General features: G+C 50.9%; 1 protein-coding gene across 3 annotated transcripts in view; it reads right to left on the reverse strand.

Moving 5' to 3' along the window:
- The window catches only part of GLB1L (galactosidase beta 1 like), a 415,681-nt gene that overhangs the window by 241,272 nt on the left and 154,884 nt on the right, over nucleotides 1-19,525 (reverse strand). Inside the window, exons 1-2 of one of the 3 annotated variants that reach the window (XM_086954374.1) lie at nucleotides 10,897-11,858; nucleotides 10,231-10,346 (exon numbers count right to left, since the gene is read on the reverse strand). In XM_086954374.1, the coding sequence (XP_086810500.1) occupies nucleotides 10,231-10,284 (54 nt within the window). In that variant the 5' untranslated portion in view covers nucleotides 10,285-10,346; nucleotides 10,897-11,858. Of the gene's footprint in view, nucleotides 1-10,230; nucleotides 10,347-10,896; nucleotides 11,859-19,525 lie in introns of those variants that run through there. The other 2 variants (XM_086954377.1, XM_086954375.1) reach the window with 2 other exon arrangements.

Consider the following 19,525-nt stretch of genomic DNA (forward strand, 5'->3'; position numbering starts at 1 on the left):
TTCTTTGTTTCATTGGGAGCCAGTGTAGCTTCTTAAGCTCACCTTTAACGGAGGCAACTCTAGGTGTTCCAGACGGCAGTCTGGCAGCTGCGTTTTGGACTAATTGGAGCCTGTTCACATGTTGTTTTTGTATGTTCAAATATAGGCTATTACAATAGTCCAAACGTGATGTTATAAGGGCCATGAGCACTGTCTTGAGATTGCTCTCGGTCAGGAAGAACCTAATTTTCCTTATGATTCTAAGAATCATAAAGCAGGCTGGGGTTACCAAGCTTACTTGATCCCCCATGGTGAGTTTGTTATCCACCAATACCCCCAGGTTTTTGGCCTTCTCAGCTGGCATAGGGCAAAGGCCCAGATCTTCTGGCCACCATTCCGGTGTCCACACCAAAGGATTATTCCCGAACTTTAAGACCTCAGTCTTATTAGAGTTAAGCTTTAGACAGTTGGAGGACATCCAGCTGGATATGGCACTCATACACTCATTGAAACAATCCCCAGTCTCTTTCTCGCCTCCATAAGTCAGTGACAACACAATTTGTGTCTCGTCAGCATAGGAGGTGAGCTGGAAGCTAAAAGATCTAATAACATCCGCTAGAAGTGCCACATATATGTTAAAAAGTGTTGGGCTAAGAGAAGAGCCCTGTGGCACCCCGCCCCGAATGGTTTAGATGAATTGTCATCCAGATCCAGAGTTTGGGACCTGTCAGTAAGAAACGACTGTAGGAGTTTCCATGCTAGGCCTTCCACACCAATCACAGCCAACCGGTCCATCAATAACTTATGATGGACCATGTCTAGGTTCTTATCCAGCGTGATTCCTAGCCATTTCGCGGAATCCACTAGATTAGGGGTGCAGTTTAGTGCTGTGATCAGTTTGGTCCGCTCCTTCACTTCTGTGGGGTTCTTTGGTGGTGAAATTAATAGGAATTCAGTTTTTTGTGCTTTCAGATGATTGCTAGTTAACCAGTGTAATGATACTTTTAAGGCCTCATTCATTAACTTGATGTCTTCCAGAGACGCGATCTTGATGTAGATCTGAGTGCGTCCGCGTACATGTGATAGGATATATTTGCGTCTCGGAAAATTTCTGCGAGGGGTTCGACATACAGGTTGAAAAGTGATAGAGAGGGACTCAAATTGAATTTGGGCATGATGGTGATAGTGTCTGGTTGACCAGGAATCTTTGCGTTCTATTCTGAAGGAAGGATTCAAACCATGTCAGCACATTTCCAGATACACCCATCCTGTCATGAAGCCTGGCTAGTCATTTTTCATGATTTACCGTGTCGAACGCAGACGACAGGTCGAGAAGGACTAGTAGACATGTTCGATTGCGATCTAGGGCCTGCATCGCATCATCCACTATATGTAGGATCGCTGTTTCCGTGCTGTGGCCTGTTCTGAATCCCGATTGGCAGTCGTCCAGCAGCTTGAAATTGGTGATGTGATGGCTCAGTTGATTTTGCACACATTTCTCAATTAGTTTGGCAAGAAATGGAATATTGGTTCCTGGCCGAATGTTGTTTGGTTCTGCCAGGTCCGCTGTAGGTGTTTTTGATGATGGTAATGACTTGACCTGTTTTTAAGTATTCTGGAAGGATCCCTTGAGATAGTGAGGCATTTATTATTTTTGTCCATATTGGTATGACGATATGGCCGATTTTTTTATGCATTTAGAGAGGAGGGGGTCATTGTAGTGGTTATTAGGTTTGATATCCGAGAGAGTTTTGGCAATGGTATTCTGGTCCTATAGCTTGAAGGTAGCCCATTGTTCCTTGTTTTTCGCCCTATCTTGATCGATTGTCGTGGTTGCATTGTTCAGTGTGGGTGGTTGACTGGGAAGGTTGTCGGCTGCCATCCTGAGCTCTCTTTCAAGCGTGTTGGCCTTGTCAGTGAAGAATCTTGAGAATTCTTCAAAACTCAGTTGAGTTTTAGTAGTTTCTTGGGCAGACTTGGCCAACTTATTGGATTGTTGCTTAAAGATCTCGAATCGTTTCCGTGGTCTGTTTTTTGCGTTGTCAGTTCCTATCTAAAGAATTCCTTTTTGGAGTTAAGGACCTTTTTGTTGTACTCGTTTCTAATTTTTTAGAGAGATTTCAGGAGGGGAGATGAAGGGTGCTGTCTCCATTTTCTTTCTGCAAGTCCCAGTTTCCGCCTATCTTCATTCAGTGTCCCATTAAAAGATGGGATTTTATCCTTCTCTTGGACTCTTTTCAGTTTTAGTGGCATGGTGAAGTAGATTATATTTGTTACTGACGTGGTGTAGTGATCTATTAGATCATTCACATTCCGCAAGTTGTTAGGCGGATTTAGGTCCTTCTCACATCTTTCTACTATTAGGGTCTTTGGTGTCCAGAGTCCACTTTTTGAGTTTGATAGGCTGCGTGGTCTTGTTCTTTTTCAAGGTGGGTATCAGGAAGGTTATGGCATGGTTATCAGACCAGTCGCACCAAACAATTGAGTGGATTGTAGTATCCTTGTTTCTCGATATTATTCAGTCTAACGTTGCCCCTTTCGAGTGTGTTGGCTGTGTGCAGGCTTGGGTAAGGTTTAGCCCAGTTAAAAAGTCTTTAAGCGCGTTGACCTGTTTGTCATTATTGTAGTCCCAGTGTACATTAAAATCGCCTAGGAATATGTTATTAGAGTGAGTGTTAGAATTAGCCGTGAAGATCTCCATTAACTGATCGATGAAAGTAGCATTATTTCATGGTGGGTATGTGAAATGCTGGCATAGGATTAGAAGGTCTGAGAAAAGTTCTCTGAACTTCCACCTATGGAATGAGATAAACACAAGCAAGGTTTGCACAGTGAGGGACTATCTGACAGCACCCTAAACCGCCTAGGCCTGAAGGACCTCTGGGCGGCCTCAGGAACGCACAATAGCTTCAAGTTACTGGTAAACAAGACAGCGAAAAGGCTGTCAGTAGTAGAGGAAAAAGTAACGCTCAGGAAAAGGGGCCTACGGATGGTTCGTGCTGCTCAAGACACCACTCGCACAATGATTAAGGCGCCGGCTTTAATAGGATAACAAAGGATGTGTTTTGCCCATAGTGGTGGTGACAAAAAAGGACATTGGAATTGCTGTACACATCTGTATTGACAAGCGCCAAGCTAACAAGGCAATCTAGAGAGAATGACATCCAGGACTACACATTGCATATATGATTACACAGCTGAATGACAGCAAAGTATTTTTCCACCTTGATCTGAACAAAAGGTATCATCAACTCGAACTGGAAGAAAATTGCAAGTACATTACGACCTTTTCGACCCATGTTGGTTTGTTCAGATATAGAAAAATCTGACTTTGGGGTGTGGTCAGCTGCCGAACTCTTTCAGGGTGTCATTCGAAGCATAAAACAGCCTGTCACACATGTCTTAACGACCGTGATGATATTATATTGGTGTTTGGGGCCACTCGAAAAGTACATGACAAAGCCCTGACACAAGTCTGTCGTTTGCTTGCCGATGCAGGTCTTACATTGAAAGCAGAAAAGTGTGACTTTCACAAAACAAAACTCAAATTCTTTGGACGTGTTTTCACTGAAGGGGGAATTACACCAGACCCGGCTAAGGTACAAGCATTGTAGTCCACTAGTCTCTTACAGGATGTGACCATGCTGTGATCCTTCCTTAGTATGACCAGATACTATTTCTGGTACATTTGTGATTGTAGCACCGGTCAGTGCACCATTGAGAAACTTGACAAAAAGAAACACTATATTCAAGTGGTCACAGGAATGTGACTAAAACATGCCATAGAAAATGCTACTGAAATGGCCTATTTTGATCCAAAACGGCATACTTAGTTTGTGGTTGACACAAGCCCGTGGGGTTGGGTGCAATCCAGGCTCAGCACAATGGTTGTGAAAATGCAGAGAGACACAATGTGGCTTCTGCTAGCCAGAGTCTGTCGCAGACCAAACATTCCCAACCTGTGGTGTGGGCTTGTGAACACTTCCATGTATTTCTACATGGGAGACATTTCACCCTGGTCACTGAGCACCAAGCTTTGCTCACCATTTTTGTGAATTCAATAGCCAAGATGACCCTTTAAATTGAGAGGTGGGCGTTGAGACTGCAAGAGAATCATTATGCTATTGTACACCAGCCAGAGAAAAAGCTAAATCCAGCTGACTACTTTTCACAAGTGCCATTACAATGTCATGATACCACGTCTAAAAATGGCTGAGGCCTATGACAACTTCGTATCAAATCCAGTGTGCCCGCTGCTCTATCTGTACAACAAATTCTGTCTGCAAGAAACACAGATCGAGATATGATTGTTCTCAAAGATATTATTTCACAGCAATACTGGAGGAAGTATATTAGGCCTTTGATGGATGTGTTTGAATATCAAAAGTTTAAGAATGTCAGAGAAGAGCTTTCTGTTACCCAAGAATGCGTTATCTTGTGAGGCACAAGGATTGTCATTCCCGAGAGCCGGAGGCAACAAGTTACTGAACGAACAGGCAAGGATCATTGTGGCATTCTGACCACTAAGAGAGCTCTCTGAAACCGAGTGTGGTTTTATCACATTAATGAAAATAGTTGAAAGACAATTAAAGGCCTGTCATTTGTGTAACTGTCTGTCTCACAAAACAATGCAGCACCCACTCACCATGTCTGAACTGCCAAAGCAAGCGTGGGAGATGATTGCCGTTGAATTCTTTTGTCCCCTCAACAATTACCATCATCTCATGATAATTGTTGAAGGAAGTCATCAATGCTGCATGATAGATGTAAGAGAGTAGGGTCTGCTTCCTATGGTTACCTCCACTTTTTGCTGTGTTTCACTGGTTTTTCGACTTTAGTCTGGCTGTGACCCTGCTAATCAGACCCACAGCCCAGCTGTTCTCTCATTAAATTGAGTCCATGTACTTTAGGTACATACCAGATTGGTTACTGAGTTACCTTGTGAGCCCCTAGTATATGGTACCTTAGGTACCCAGGGCATAGGTACTCCAGAAGCCTATCAGGAGCTGAAGCAGGCCACCCCTGGACAGCCTTCCAAATTGGCACCACAGGTCTGCACTTGCAGCGTGGGTAAGGTGGTGTAAGCAAGTTTGGCTTTATCAAAACCTGTCGTGTTTGGTGTCAAACACTTTGGAATACTACCCCTCCCCCTGCCAGTTCTGGCGGTGGGGGTAGCATTCCACCCTTCTAGAGGGAGAAGACATGTACACACTGATACACCCGGTAATAGTTTTAAAGAGCCTCAGAATCACAAAATGGATGCTGCTGCCACAGACACGAGTCTGACCTCCTGCTGCTGGACGAAACTCCGGCAGGGGAGGCCTGGACAATAGGTTTCCTGTCCAGGGAGGTGCCAGCACCTCCTCAGACAGGCTTTAGTGTATTGGGACAGGGAGGGCTGCATTCAGTGAATGCTTTTGAGACACTGCCTGGGGCACACAAGGTGCTCCATGCATTTCCCAGTTCAAACCGGTTGCTGGGGTACTCAGCCCCAGCTCTGGTGTGAAACTGGACAAAGGGAAAGGGGTGCAAAGCTGAGACCCGCAGCCGACACGAGAGACGTGGGATCGGAACTCCTGGACATCCTGCAATTTTGCAACTGCACCTACTTCCCGAAGTTTTCTGAAATTGTGCATTGGGCTATTTGTTGCCCTTGCCCTGAGCACCTTTTGCCCCGAAGCTGAGAGTCCTGCACTCCACAAGTGTTCCGTGGGCCCGCTTTCTTCACCGCAGCTCGAGGCTCCTTCGTGATCCCTAGTCTGTTGGCTAGTGGGTGCCCACGGACAATCCTTTATTTCTTGAGCTTTCCTGGTTGCTCCAGAAGTGCCCCGACTCCCCTCTAAAGGGTGAGCCCCTCAGACCTTGCTGGTCTGCACCGAAGCCAATTTTGTCATATTGCGTGGGTTGCTGTTGCCGAGGCTTGTTGGGTCCAATTCGGATACAGACACTGCAGCACTCGACATCCTTTGTGGGACAGCTCGAATCCAGCTCCTGGTCGTCATTGACACCTCCTGGTCCTCGTGGCTTAAGAGTCAAGCTTCACCTACTTCACCTTAAAGCACCCGACATCGGCTGGCATCTTCTTGTCGCCATCCTAGTCACTGGCTAGTGACCCAGACTCTGTCCCCTCTGCTTTCAGGTTCTTCTGATCTTCGATCCACCCTTGGATCCATCTGGACACTTTGCTCCTGGACGCCTGCAGCACTTCTTTGCTGCTCTCCATAGGAATCGACAACGAGACCCGACCACACCCGGCTTCCCTGGGTGAGGTAACACAAGTACTTCGGTGCTCCCCTGGGTCTTGCCTCTCGAAGTGTCCAGTACTGAAGGGGTTCCCTCGCATTCCACTTCTAAGTGTTCTAAATCTTTAACTTTGTAACTTAAACTTTCCTCATAGAAGTCTATGGTGATTCGCGGCTGTGTTTAGACACTGCATGCGTCCCCCGTGGGTCTCCTGCGTCCCTAACTTGGCTGGTTCCACTTGCCCCAGCGGTTCTACAGGCCCTAGGCCTCACTTCTATCCCTCACGTGGTTCTTATACCACTATTTTAGTATATGGTTTGTGAGGCCCCTAGGACAAAACGTATATTGTGCTATTTACTGTGTGCTATTTAAAGTTATTGTATTGTACTTTGGCATCTAGCCTCATAAAGAGACTACAGGGGTTGTGTTTAGAATAAATACATATATATTTCATATATATATACCTTGTGTGGTTCTCCTTTAATTTGGTCATTCATGAGATTATAGACTGGTGAAACAAGCTGCTTTACATTCCTTCGAGACTTAGCCTGAAGGCTGCTCTCCACAGATACCACTAGGATAGCTTTGTATAAAGGTCGTCTTTGACCTAATCATCAATAAGGATCGTTTGGACTGGTGCAAGGTGCCCACTAGAATAGTGGACAGCATATGCCAGGCCAACTTCTCATAATAAAGTCATTGGTATCCTCAATTATGTTTTTGCGACACAGGGTGTTCCATCAGTTCTTAAGTCGGACAACGCCCCACCGTTCAACAGATGAGAATTTAAAGATTTTCTTGCAAAAATTAATGTTAAAACATCAGAAAAGCACCCGGCTTTGGTCCAGGGCAAACTGGGGTGTTGAACGATTTGTGGATTCACTAAAGAGAGTGGTTCAGCGTGCGATGTTAGGGGGAAGTGACCTCTGATTTGTTTTCTGTTTGGCAGTTCGTGCCTACGGGTCCACTCCCATTCCACAACAGGTGAAAGCCCTGCCACCCTGTTGTTTGGGAAAGCCATGGGCACAAAACTGCCCCAGAGACCACAAGAGAATAATTGGTGCGGATGAGATCCGTGAAACAGATGAGGCACTACGCACACTGTCTTCAAGGAGGAAGAGAGGGTGCTGGTTAAGCAAAAAAAATGGAAACATAAAGCCTGATACTCCGTTTGAGGCTGACCCACTGCAGGTCCAGTGCCGCTGTTCACGGAGAAGTGTAAATGAATAAATGAAATTATTTTTCGTATGGTCAGGCTGAGGCGGGGCTTGGCTCCCCTCACGTAGGAGAGGAGGAATGGCTGTGCACTCTGTAAAGTGCGCAAGAATGTTTGACTAGCCCTCTCAGGCTGGATTACAGTCTGCAGGGAGAACATGCCCAGGCCTCCATTCCCTGGCTGAGCGAGCGTCGCCCCACGCTGCTTTGCAGAGTTTGAATTGGCTCTGGGGAGCCTGGGTGCTTGCCGGTCCCTGGAAGAGACTTACTTGATGTGAGAGATGCAGCGATGGAGAGACGCGCAGTCCGGGCTGGCCGTAGCGGGCACTGGGTGTTTCCCCGGTGGGCCGCCAGGGGGGCTGTTTTTGTTAAAGGGGATCGGCAATATCGGTCCCATTTAACAAAATCGTCCGAAACCGGCCCCCGTTGCGTGACAGGGAGGGAGCAGGAGAGTGATATACCTTCAGAGATATGAGGCTGCGCCCCGTTGCGTGACAGGGAGGGAGCAGGAGAGTGATATACCTTCAGAGATATGAGGCTGCGCCCCGTTGCGTGACAGGGAGGGAGCAGGAGAGTGATATACCTTCAGAGATATGAGGCTGCGCCCCGTTGCGTGACAGGGAGGGAGCAGGAGAGTGATATACCTTCAGAAATACGAGGCTGCGCCCCTGTTGCGTGACAGGGAGGGAGCAGGAGAGTGACATACCTTCAGAGATACGAGGCTGCGCCCCGTTGCCTGACAGGGAGGGAGCAGGAGAGTGATATACCTTCAGAGATATGAGGCTGCGCCCCGTTGCGTGACAGGGAGGGAGCAGGAGAGTGATATACCTTCAGAGATATGAGGCTGCGCCCGTTGCGTGACAGGGAGGGAGCAGGAGAGTGATATACCTTCAGAGATACGAGGCTGCGCCCCTGTTGCGTGACAGGGAGGGAGCAGGAGAGTGACATTCCTTCAGAGATACGAGGCTGCGCCCCGTTGCCTGACAGGGAGGGAGCAGGAGAGTGATATACCTTCAGAGATATGAGGCTGCGCCCCGTTGCGTGACAGGGAGGGAGCAGGAGAGTGATATACCTTCAGAGATATGAGGCTGCGCCCCGTTGCCTGACAGGGAGGGAGCAGGAGAGTGATATACCTTCAGAGATATGAGGCTGCGCCCCGTTGCGTGACAGGGAGGGAGCAGGAGAGTGATATACCTTCAGAGATACGAGGCTGTGCCCCGTTGCGTGACAGGGAAGGAGCAGGAGAGTGATATAACTTCAGAGATACGAGGCTGCGCCCCGTTGCGTGACAGGGAGGGAGCAGGAGAGTGATATACCTTCAGAGATATGGCTCTCTCTTCCCCTTTCCCTAGTGCCAGGGCTGATTTCAGCTGCTGTGCGCCACGCACACACCTCAGCACCATTGCGCTTGGGTGTGTGCGTGATTCAAGCACATGTTTTGTACAGGAACAGTATAATTCATGTAGAAAATACTATGCATCGACAAGTTCAAACACTTTTCCCACTTGCACAATGCAGCACACACGCAAAGTAGGAAAAGAAAGGAGAAATAAACCAATTTACCTCCTAAGGCCCCTTTCAGATGGCGTTAACTTTTGGTGCTAATCCCGGTCTACTATTGTTTGTAGATCGGGTTTTGCATCAAAATGGTGCTTGTTTGGGAACGGCCATGCACCACCAATGTAACGCCCCCTTGGCGCTAAGTAGCGCAAAACAATGCTTTGCGCTACTTGTAGGGTACTTCCCTATACAAAACAAGTTTTGCGCTAGGAAGAAAATTGGCAAAAAAAACAGTTTGTGCAGATTTAACCCAGCGCAAAAAGTGAATATCTGCCCCGTAGTGTCTTGTATATATCTGCACAGCGGGACCCTCCTGGTCCCAGAAGGGCTCAGTCGACATTACAAACGTTTTGGGTGTGTCTAGGTGTGTTTACATAAAGCTGATGACGCGAGGCGAGTTGAGTTAAAGGTTGGTTGCACTCTGATGAATAAAGACGTGCAGTACAGAGCTCCGTGTGTGGGTATTCATGCGCATGCTCCCGGGCTGGGAACGACACTAGGAATCGCAATTCCTTATGCATGTGGGAATGGCTGAATGAATTGTGATTTCTACACATTCCCTATTAGCGAATCGTAAATAGGGAATGCCTTCCCATGAGGTGCATATCAATGAACGGAAAAACATTTGCAATTTGCGATTACCAAATGAGTACTCGCAAATTGTGCATGCAATATCAAAGGTTCTATGGGGCTGAAAGCCACCCTGATGCACCTCCAAAATTGACATGTGTGTGGAGCACACACATGTGCCACATGGCACAGAAAAAAATGCAATTTTGTGCATTTTTCAAAGGAAGTGCAAATTAGCATCAACTTGAAGTTGACTCCAATTTGCGATTCCTAATGCAGTTGCATTCTGAGAATGGTTCTTGCATTGCATTTAGGAAATCATAAATTGCGATTCCCTAACTGCATTCGCAAAATAGGTCATCAAAAATTTTGCGATTATCTATTTTGCGAATGGCTTTGATGCACCCCAAAAGGCGAATTACCGGTGGCAAAGGGGCCGATTCTGCGTAAAGGCCCGTTTGCGACCGGTGATATATAAGGGCTCTCTGTCAGTCTGTTGGTGATACCAAGGCACCTGCTTCCGGAACCCTAACTCATGCATCTGTGCTTTCAACGCCCTTCTATTCCACGATTCGGGGTACACTGCGCCTACTCGTGTACGCACGCTGCTCTCTGGTGAAGGCGCTACATACACTCAGTACAGAAATAAATACCTCCACTTACCATCAGAACCATGCACCCCAGGAGGGGCAGGAGGCCGGCCCGGAGGGTGTCCATGGATGCGGTCCTCGTGGCCTGGGGTTCCTTTGACCTCTGACCTTTCTTCACTCACTCCTGAGCTGGATGATAAAATGTGAAAAGACCTTGTGATGTTTACGTAGTGGCTATTGCTGCAGTAACAGATATTATATCACAGTTTCATAGGATTAATAAAAAGTAAACTCGTAGCTTCGGTGGCCTCGTGAGCGCCACCCATCACAGTCCTGGTTTTAGACAAGAGCCCTTTGCATGCTGGGATTTGAAGTTTCGATTTTTCCATTACACACAAGGCCTTAGATGCTCCATTATGGTAAGTAAGGCAGGGCTGCCCGGAAATGCTGCATAAGACCTATGTGACTGGGACAATTTGTTATCAGCCGTAGGCGTTAATTAAACAAACGTGTGCATTCTGGGAGATGTAGTTCAGGTTCAAGCCAGCCAATTGAACAATTACTGCATGTACAAGGAAGGAAAGGGCACGGAGTCACCCGACCACCTATGAAAGCTTCTCACGGGACAAGGGCCGCTTGGGATGGATCTTTGTACCCGCCCCATCCCAAGGATGAAACGCTGCACATGCCCCACCCAGAGTGATCCAGTGACACCCATCTCTGCCGCAGGCTCACTCACCCCCTGAGCACTCTGACCGGCTCTGCGCCGATCCTCTCCCACGGCCCATGACGGGCTGCTCCGGTCACTGCGGGGGATGCATCCGACCTCCGCCTCCCGGCCTGTCCTGGTCCTGCCACGGGGCTCTCCCCCCAGGGAATACTTACCCTCCGGTTACCGCCTGTCCTAGTCTGGTCCCGGGGACTGAGCCCTCTCCCCAGGCCTGCTTCGGTCACTGCGGGCCCTCACTGAGGTCCCAGCTGCATGCGAAGTCTCCTGTGACCCTCGGCACCTCTCACTGAGGTCCCAGCTGCAGACGAGCTCTCCTGTGACCCTCGGCACCTCTCACCGAGGTCCCAGCTGCATGCGAAGTCTCCTGTGACCCTCGGCACCTCTCACTAAGGTCCCAGCTGCAGACGAGCTCTTCTGTGACCCTGTGACCCTCGGTACCTCTCACTGAGGTCCCAGCTGCATGCGAGTTCTCCTGTGACCCTCGGCACCTCTCTCAGTTCCTCACTCCCTCGGTCACTGCGGCCCTCACTGAGGTCCCTGGCTCAGGTGAGGTCCCCTGTGAACTCCATCCTTTTCCATCCGTCCCAGGAATGAACCCTCTCCCTCGGCCCGGCTACCTCCAGTCACTTCAAGACCAAGTACTGAACCCTCACTCCCCGGTCACTGCCAGCCCTCACTGAGGTCTCCTGTGACCCTCGGCACCTCTCCGCCCCGGTACTGAACCCTCACTCCCTCGGTCACTGCCAGCGCTCACTGAGGTCCCAGCTGCAGGCGAGCTCTCCTGTGACCCGCGGCACCTCTCTCAGCTCTGCTACTGGACCCTCACTCCCCCGGTCTCTGCCCAGATGTTGTGCCCTCTCTCTCTCGGTCACTTCAGCCCTTACAGAGCCCTCCGTGCCCTCCACCCTCCCGTGACACTGGCTGCACAGGATGCACAAAAGAGACATGAAAGTCAACTTTCAGAGGCATGTGATTCCAGGGCGGCCGCAGCGCAGGGTCCTAGAGGGAGGAGGGTTGAGGGGACGGGGCAGGGCACAAGGAAGAGAGGCCAGGGCAGAGAGCGGAGCAGGCCAAGGGGCAGTGGAGAGAAGCCAGGGCAGAGAGCAGGGGACAGGGGAGAGAGGCCAAGGTAGAGAGCAGAGAGGGGCCAGGGTAGAGAGAAAGGATGGGGAGAGAAAGCAGGGCACAGAGCAGAGGAGATATGCCACGGTAGTGAGCCTGGGACAGGATAGAGAGGCCAGGGTAGAGTGCAGGGCAGGGGGCAGTGGAGAGAGGACTGGGTAGAGAGCAGGGCAGGGGACAGTGGAGAGAGGACTGGGTAGAGAGCAGGGCAGGGGACAGTGGAGAGAGGACTGGGTAGAGAGCAGGGGACAGTGGAGAGGACTGGGTAGAGGGCTGGGGACAGTGGAGAGAGGACTGGGTAGAGAGCAGGGCAGGGGACAGTGGAGAGGACTGGGTAGAGGGCAGGGGACAGTGGAGAGAGGACTGGGTAGAGAGCAGGGCAGGGGACAGTGGAGAGAGGACTGGGTAGAGGGCAGGGGACAGTGGAGAGAGGACTGGGTAGAGAGCAGGGCAGGGGACAGTGGAGAGGACTGGGTAGAGGGCAGGGGACAGTGGAGAGAGGACTGGGTAGAGAGCAGGGCAGGGGACAGTGGAGAGAGGACTGGGTAGAGAGCAGGGCAGGGGACAGTGGAGAGAGGACTGGGTAGAGGGCAGGGGACAGTGGAGAGAGGACTGGGTAGAGAGCAGGGCAGGGGACAGTGGAGAGAGGACTGGGTAGAGAGCAGGACAGGGCCGGGGGGGGGGCCGAGGCGTACCTTTCAATCAAGGTGAAGCAGGCGCAGTAGCACCGGGGCCCAATGCACTTCTTTAACTTACAGACCGTAAAAGAGGCCCAATTACTCAACCCGGAAGTGCCCCCGCCCCCTCAGCATGAGCTCCTTCCAACAGCTTTACAAAATGAGCTTCCTCAGGCAGTGTGAGCTCCCTTTACCAACTGGGTATGGGCTCCCAACAGTAAGGCCAAGCCACTGACCTAACAATAAACAAAACAATTGCCAATACTGTTGTCCCAAATTCCTCTTCTTCGTCACAGCATGTTGGATTGAAACCAACCGGAGTTACAAGACTAGTGGTTCAGTCTGAGTAAATCATTATTTATTTTATTCACTTTTATTCACTCCCCACATACTTGGAGTTCGAAACGCGTAGACCGTTTGTTTATACGCCATAAAGACTTCAGAATATCTGTATTTTTTTGTTCCAAAAAGTGTTGCTTATGGTGTTTTGCATATGAATTGTTTTGAATGTTTAATGGAAATAGTCAATCTTCTTCTTGGGTGTGAGAGTGATTGGTTGAATGTGGAACGTGGGACAGAGTGGGAGTATTGAATGTTTCGGAATGTGTATAGTTCTATTTATTTTTCATTGTACATATTGTTTTTTTTGTATCGTAGGGATATAACATTTGTATAGACCTATGCCTGGCAGTGCTGCTACAGGACTTCAGCAGTGTGAGTTCCCCCAGCAGTGGGAGCCCACTCTAAAAACCCGTGCCTGTCAGTGCTTCTAAACGACTGCAGCAGTGTGAGCTTCCCCGGCAGTGTGAGCTCCCTTTAACAACCCACGCCTGTCAGTGCTACTACAGGACTTCAGCAGTGTGAGCTCCCTCTACCAACCAGTGCCTGTCAGTGCTGCTACAGGACTTTAGCAGTGTGAGCTCCTTCTACCAACTAGTGCCTGTCAGTGCTACTACAGGACTTCAGCAGTGTGAGCTCCCCCAGCAGTGTGAGCTCCCTCTACCAACCAGTGCCTGTCAGTGCTGCTACAGGACTTCAGCAGTGTCAACTCCCCCAGCAGTGTGAGCTCCCTCTAACAACCTGTGCCTGTCAGTGCTGCTACAGGACTTCAGCAGTGTGAGTTCCCCCAGCAGTGGGAGCTCCCTCTAACAACCCGTGCCTGTCAGTGCTTCTAAAGGACTGCAGCAGTGTGAGCTTCCCCGGCAGTGTGAGCTCCCTTTAACAACCCACGCCTGTCAGTGCTACTACAGGACTTCAGCAGTGTGAGCTCCCTCTACCAACCAGTGCCTGTCAGTGCTGCTACAGGACTTTAGCAGTGTGAGCTCCCTCTACCAACTAGTGCCTGTCAGTGCTACTATAGGACTTCAGCAGTGTGAACTCCCCCAGCAGTGTGAGCTCCCTCTAACAACCCGTGCCTGTCAGTGCTGCTACAGGACTTCAGCAGTGTGAGTTCCCCCAGCAGTGGGAGCTCCCTCTAACAACCCGTGCCTGTCAGTGCTTCTACAGGACTTCAGCAGTTTGAGCTCTTTCTAGCAACCAGTGCCTTGCAGTGCTGCTACAGGACTTCAGTGGTGTGAGCTCCCCAGCAGTGTGAGGTCCCTCTACCAACCCATGAATGTCAGTGCTGCGACAGGACTTCAGCAGTTTGAGCTCCCTCTAACAACCAATGGGCTTTAGTGCTGCTACAGGACTTCAGCAGTGTGAGCTCCCCCAGCACTGTGAGCTCCCTCTACCAACCCGTGAATGTCAGTGCTGCGACAGGACTTCAGCAGTTTGAGCTCCCGCTAACAACTAGTGCCTGGAAGTGCTGCTACAGAACTTCAGCAGTGTGAGTTCCCCCAACAGTGTGAGCTCCCTCTAACAACCAATGGGCTTCAGTGCTGGTACATGACTTCAAGAGTCTGAGCTCCCTCTATCCGTGCCTGTCAAGGCTGCTACAGGACTTCAGCAGTGTGTGACTCCACCCACCAGAAGTGTGAGCTCCATCTACCAACCAGGACCTGGCAGTGCCACTGGAGGGCTTCAGCAGTGTGAGCTCCCTCTAACAACCAATGGGCTTCAGTGCTGCTATAAGACTTCAGCAGTGTGGGCTTCTCCAGCAATTTGAGCTCCCGTTAACAACCAGTGCCTGTCATTGCTGCTACAGGATGTCAGCAGCGTGAGCTCCCCCAACACCGTGAGCTCCCTCTAATAACCATTGGGCTTCAGTGCTCCTACAGGACTTCAAAAGTGTGAGATCCCTCTATCTACCCGTGTCTGTCAGCAGTGTGTGACCCTACCACTCCCCCCAGCAGTATGAGCTCCATCTACCAACCAGTACCTGTCAGTACCACTACAGGACTTCAGCAGTGTGAGCTCCTGCTATCAACCTATGCCAGTCAGTGCTGACAGGACTTCAGCAGTGTGAGTTCCCTCAGCAGGATGAACTCCCTCTATCAACCTATACCTGTCAGTGCTGCTACAAGACTGTTCAGCAGTGTGAGCTCCTTCAGCATTGTGAGCACCATCTACCAACCCGTGCCTGTCAGGTCTGCCACAAGACTTCAGCAGTGTGAGCTCCCCCTGCACTGTGAGCTCTCTCCCACCAACCTGTGCCTGTTAGTGCTGCTACAGGACTTCAGCAGTGTGAGCTCCCTCTAACAACCAGTGCCTGGCAGTGCTGCTACATGACCTCAGCAGTGTGAGCTCCCGCTAACAACCAGTGCCTGTCAGTGCTGCTGCAGGACTTCAGCAGTGTGAGCTCCCTCTAACAACCAATGGGCTTTAGTGCTGCTACAGGACTTCAGCAGTGTGACCTCCTTCAGCATTGTGAGCACTCTTACCAACTTGTGCCTGTTAGTGCTGCCACAAGACTTCAGCAGTGTGATCTCCATCTACCAACCTGTGCCTGTCCGTGCTGCTACAGGACTTCAGCAGTGTAGCACTCTCTACCAACCCATGCCTATCGCACAAGTTACTACTTGTGTAACGATATATCTGTAAGAGACATTAGTTAGTGATAGATTCCTTACCTTAGAATATCCCCAGGCATCAGACTGAATCCGGAAATTTTTGCGTAGCAATACCCCTGCGCGTTGGTAGGCGTCGTCTGCGGCTCCGCGTCCGTCGTCGGCGTCGTTAGCGCCGGAATGACGTCGTCGGAGTACTTAGACGCCGCCCATGCGCGCTGACGTCAGTTCTAATACACAGCTTTTCCGCACCAGATCCGCAGAGCCATGATAGAACCAACACTGGTGCCATGAAACTAGGGCCCTGAAAGGGGGTGACCTTAACCCTAGATATCGCTTCGCAGATCGGGGAGGATGGGGGGCCGGTAAGGAATCTATCACCAACTAATGTCTCTTACAGATATATCGTTACACAAGTAGTAACTTGTGCATCTGAAAGAGACACGTTAGTGATAGATTCCTTACCTTAGAATAGATTCCCCAGCAATACCAACCCCGTGGTGGTGGGTCTGCGAACCAATAATCACACCAGAAAGTCCTGGAGGACGGAACGGCCACAGAAGCCATCCCTCCGGACTTGACTGTCCAGGCAGTAGTGTCTTGCGAACGTGTGCAGCGAGGCCCACGTAGCTGCCTGGCAAATGTCCTGTAAGGGGACTCCTCGGCCCAGGGCAGTAGTTGTTGCCGTGGCTCGAGTGGAATGAGCCCGCAATCCAGCAAAAGGCTCCTTTTTGGCCATGGAGTAACATGCCTGAATACACAAGATGATCCACCGCAAAATGGTCCTCTTGTGTACCGCCTTTCCCTTCTTCGCGCCCACATAACCAACAAAGAGTTGGTCATCCACCCGGAACTGGCGTGTGCGATCTAGGTAATAAGAGAGCGCACGTTTTGGGTCAAGATGGTGGAGCCTCTCTTCCTCTTTCGAGGGATGCGGAGGCGGAAAGAAGGTGGGCAAGGTGATGGACTGCCCGATGTGGAAGGCTGTGACTACCTTGGGCAGAAAGGAAGGTCTTGTCCGCAAAACAACCTTGTCCGGATAACCATAGAGGAAAGGTGGAGTAGAAGAAAGAGCCTGGAGCTCACTCACTCTCCTGGCAGAGGTGATGGCAACCAGCAAAGCAGTCTTCAGGGTAAGAAGACGGAGAGGACAGTTATGGAGTGGCTCAAAGGGAGCACACATTAGATAAGTGAGTACAAGATTCAAGTCCAACTGGGGCATCATGAAGGGAACAGGAGGGAATATGTGTGTGATGCCCTTCAGAAATCTATTTACAATGGGGGACTTGAATAAGGAAGGCTGATCAGGTAGCCGTAAGAAGGCCGAAAGAGCAGAAAGGTACCCCTTAAGAGTGCCCAGAGCAGAGTCCTGCTGGGCAAGAGAAAGAAGAAAGAGTAGAACTTCAGAAAGGGGTGCAGAGAGAGGATCCACAGCCTTTGCTGTGCACCATGCCACAAATCTGTTCCACCTGCAGGCGTATACCGACTTTGTGGAGGGATGCCTGGCTGCCAGAATGATATCACAGACTTCGGGAGGCAACTCAAATGGCCTCAACTGCCGCCGCACAATCTCCAAGCTTGTAGGTGGAGACTGGACAGGTTCGGGTGCAGGACCGTCCCCTGCTGCTGCGACAGAAGGTCCTCCCGAAGAGGCAGACGAATCGGGGGATCGACTGACATGCTGAGTAGCTCAGGATACCAGTATCTTCGTGCCCAGTCCGGAGCCACAAGGATAACCTGGGCCCGGTCGCGCCTGATCTTCTTCAGCACTCTGGGCAGAAGTGGTATAGGCGGAAAGGCGTACAATAGGCCGCAACTCCACTCACGACGAAAAGCGTCTCCGAGCGAGTGCCGCCTTGGAAATTCCAACACGCAGAACTGATGACATTGCGCGTTCTCTTCTGTGGCGAATAGATCTAACCAAGGCTCTCCCCATTGCTGAAAGAGGCCTTGCGCCACGTCCGAGTTCAGACGCCATTCGTAATCCATCATGCACCGACGGCTGAGTTCGTCCGCCCTGGCATTCAGAGAGCCTGCCAGGTGTTGAACCACCAGGGTCACGCCCTGATGTTCCAGCCACTGTCAGAGGCGCAGAGCCTCCTGGCATAGGGTCCACGACCCCACCCGCCCTGTTTGTTGCAGTACCACATGGCAGTGGTGTTGTCCGTGAACACCTGCACTACACTCCCTCGGACAGAGGGGAGGAATGCCTTCAGTGCTAGACGAATCGCCCGCAGCTCCAAAAGGTTGATATGGAGCTGGGACTCCGCCGAAGACCAGAGGCCTCGGATCTCCACCTCTCCCATGTGGCCTCCCCAGCCCTGGAGGGACGCGTCCGTCACAACTACGTGCTCCAGGTGGGGTAGGGAGAGGGATCTGCCACTGACCCAATCGCGGTCCGTGAGCCACCACTGCAGTTGTCTCGCAGTGCCCTCCGAGTTCAAGACATGATCGGACAAGTTGCCCTGATGCTGGGCCCACTGAAACTTCAGGTCCCACTGCAGAGCCCGCATCCGACACCTGGTGTGATGCACCAGAAGGATGCAGGAAGCCATCAGCCCCAAAAGCCGCAGCGTCAACCTGACCGAGACTCGGGATAACGGCTGAAAGATGGGAATCAGAGCCTGTATATCCAGAACCCGCTGTTTGGGAGGGTAAACCCGAAACTGCGCCGAGTCGAGAACCGCTCCGATGAAGAGGAGCTTTTTAGAGGGACACATGTGTGACTTCGGCACATTGATAGAGAACCCCAGCAAATGCAGGAGGTCGGCCGTAGTCTGGAGGTGGCTGACGACTGTCTGGGGCGAGCCCGCCTTCTACAACCAGTCGTCTAGGTAGGGGAATACTGACACCCCTAACCTGGGCAGATGAGCTGCGACCACTGCCATCAACTTCGTGAACACCCATGGGGCGCTGGTAAGGTGGAAGGGGAGCTCGGTAAACTGAAAGTGCTCTTGGCCTACCTTGAACCGCAGGTAACGCCGGTGGGCCGGCAGGACGGGGATGTGGAAATACGCGTCCTGCAAGTCCAACGCTACCAGCCAGTCTTCTGGGTCCAGGGCAGCTAGGACCTGAGCCAAAGTCAGCATCTTGAACTTCTCCTTCCGGAGGAAGCCGTTGACGTTCCGCAGGTCCAAGATAGGGCATAGGCCCCCTTTGCCCTTCTTGGGTACCAGAAAGTAGTGGGAATAACATCCACACCCTACTTCTGGCCCAGGAACATGCTTGAAGGCCCCCATGGCCAAGAGGGCCGTGACTTCCTCTTGCAGAAGTTGCAAGTGATCCCCCGACACGCGGTGGCATTGCGGTGCCATGGATGGAGGGGTCGCCTTGAAGGGGAGGGAGTAGCCCCTTCGGACGATCTGTAGCACCCACCTGTCCGATGTGATAGTGCGCCAGTGGGAGAGGTGATGGCGAACCCTGCCTCCCACAGGCGTCACATGGGCCTGAAAACTCGGACTAGGAAGGTTTCGAGGCGGGTGCTGTGGAGGGAGGTGCGGACTGGCCTCACAGTTGTCCCCGACCGCCGCCACGGCGGTTTCCACGGCCGCCACCGCGCTGTTGAACATTTTGTATTTATTTTATCTAAAAGGGGGGTTGTACCCAAACAATCCACATGGGACCTGGGTGCTATATGGTGTAGTAAAGAAGGGTCCCAGTGGAGCTCAATACATTTTGGTTGAATTTATTGTAGAGCAATGAAATACCAAACAATGTCACTTAATCACAATGAATGAACCATATTATTTGGTAAATGACAGTGCCCCAGAAAGGAAAGGGGAGTGGGATAGCGTGATGCTGTGAGGGAAGAGGAAAGTGAGGAAATAAAGTTGGTGACAACTTGTGTATTGCGAAATTAATTCAAATTACAATACAGTTGCATGGCTTCAG

The sequence above is a fragment of the Lissotriton vulgaris genome, chromosome 2_1, assembly GCF_964263255.1.
Source record: "Lissotriton vulgaris chromosome 2_1, aLisVul1.2, whole genome shotgun sequence".
NCBI lineage: Eukaryota > Metazoa > Chordata > Amphibia > Caudata > Salamandridae > Lissotriton > Lissotriton vulgaris.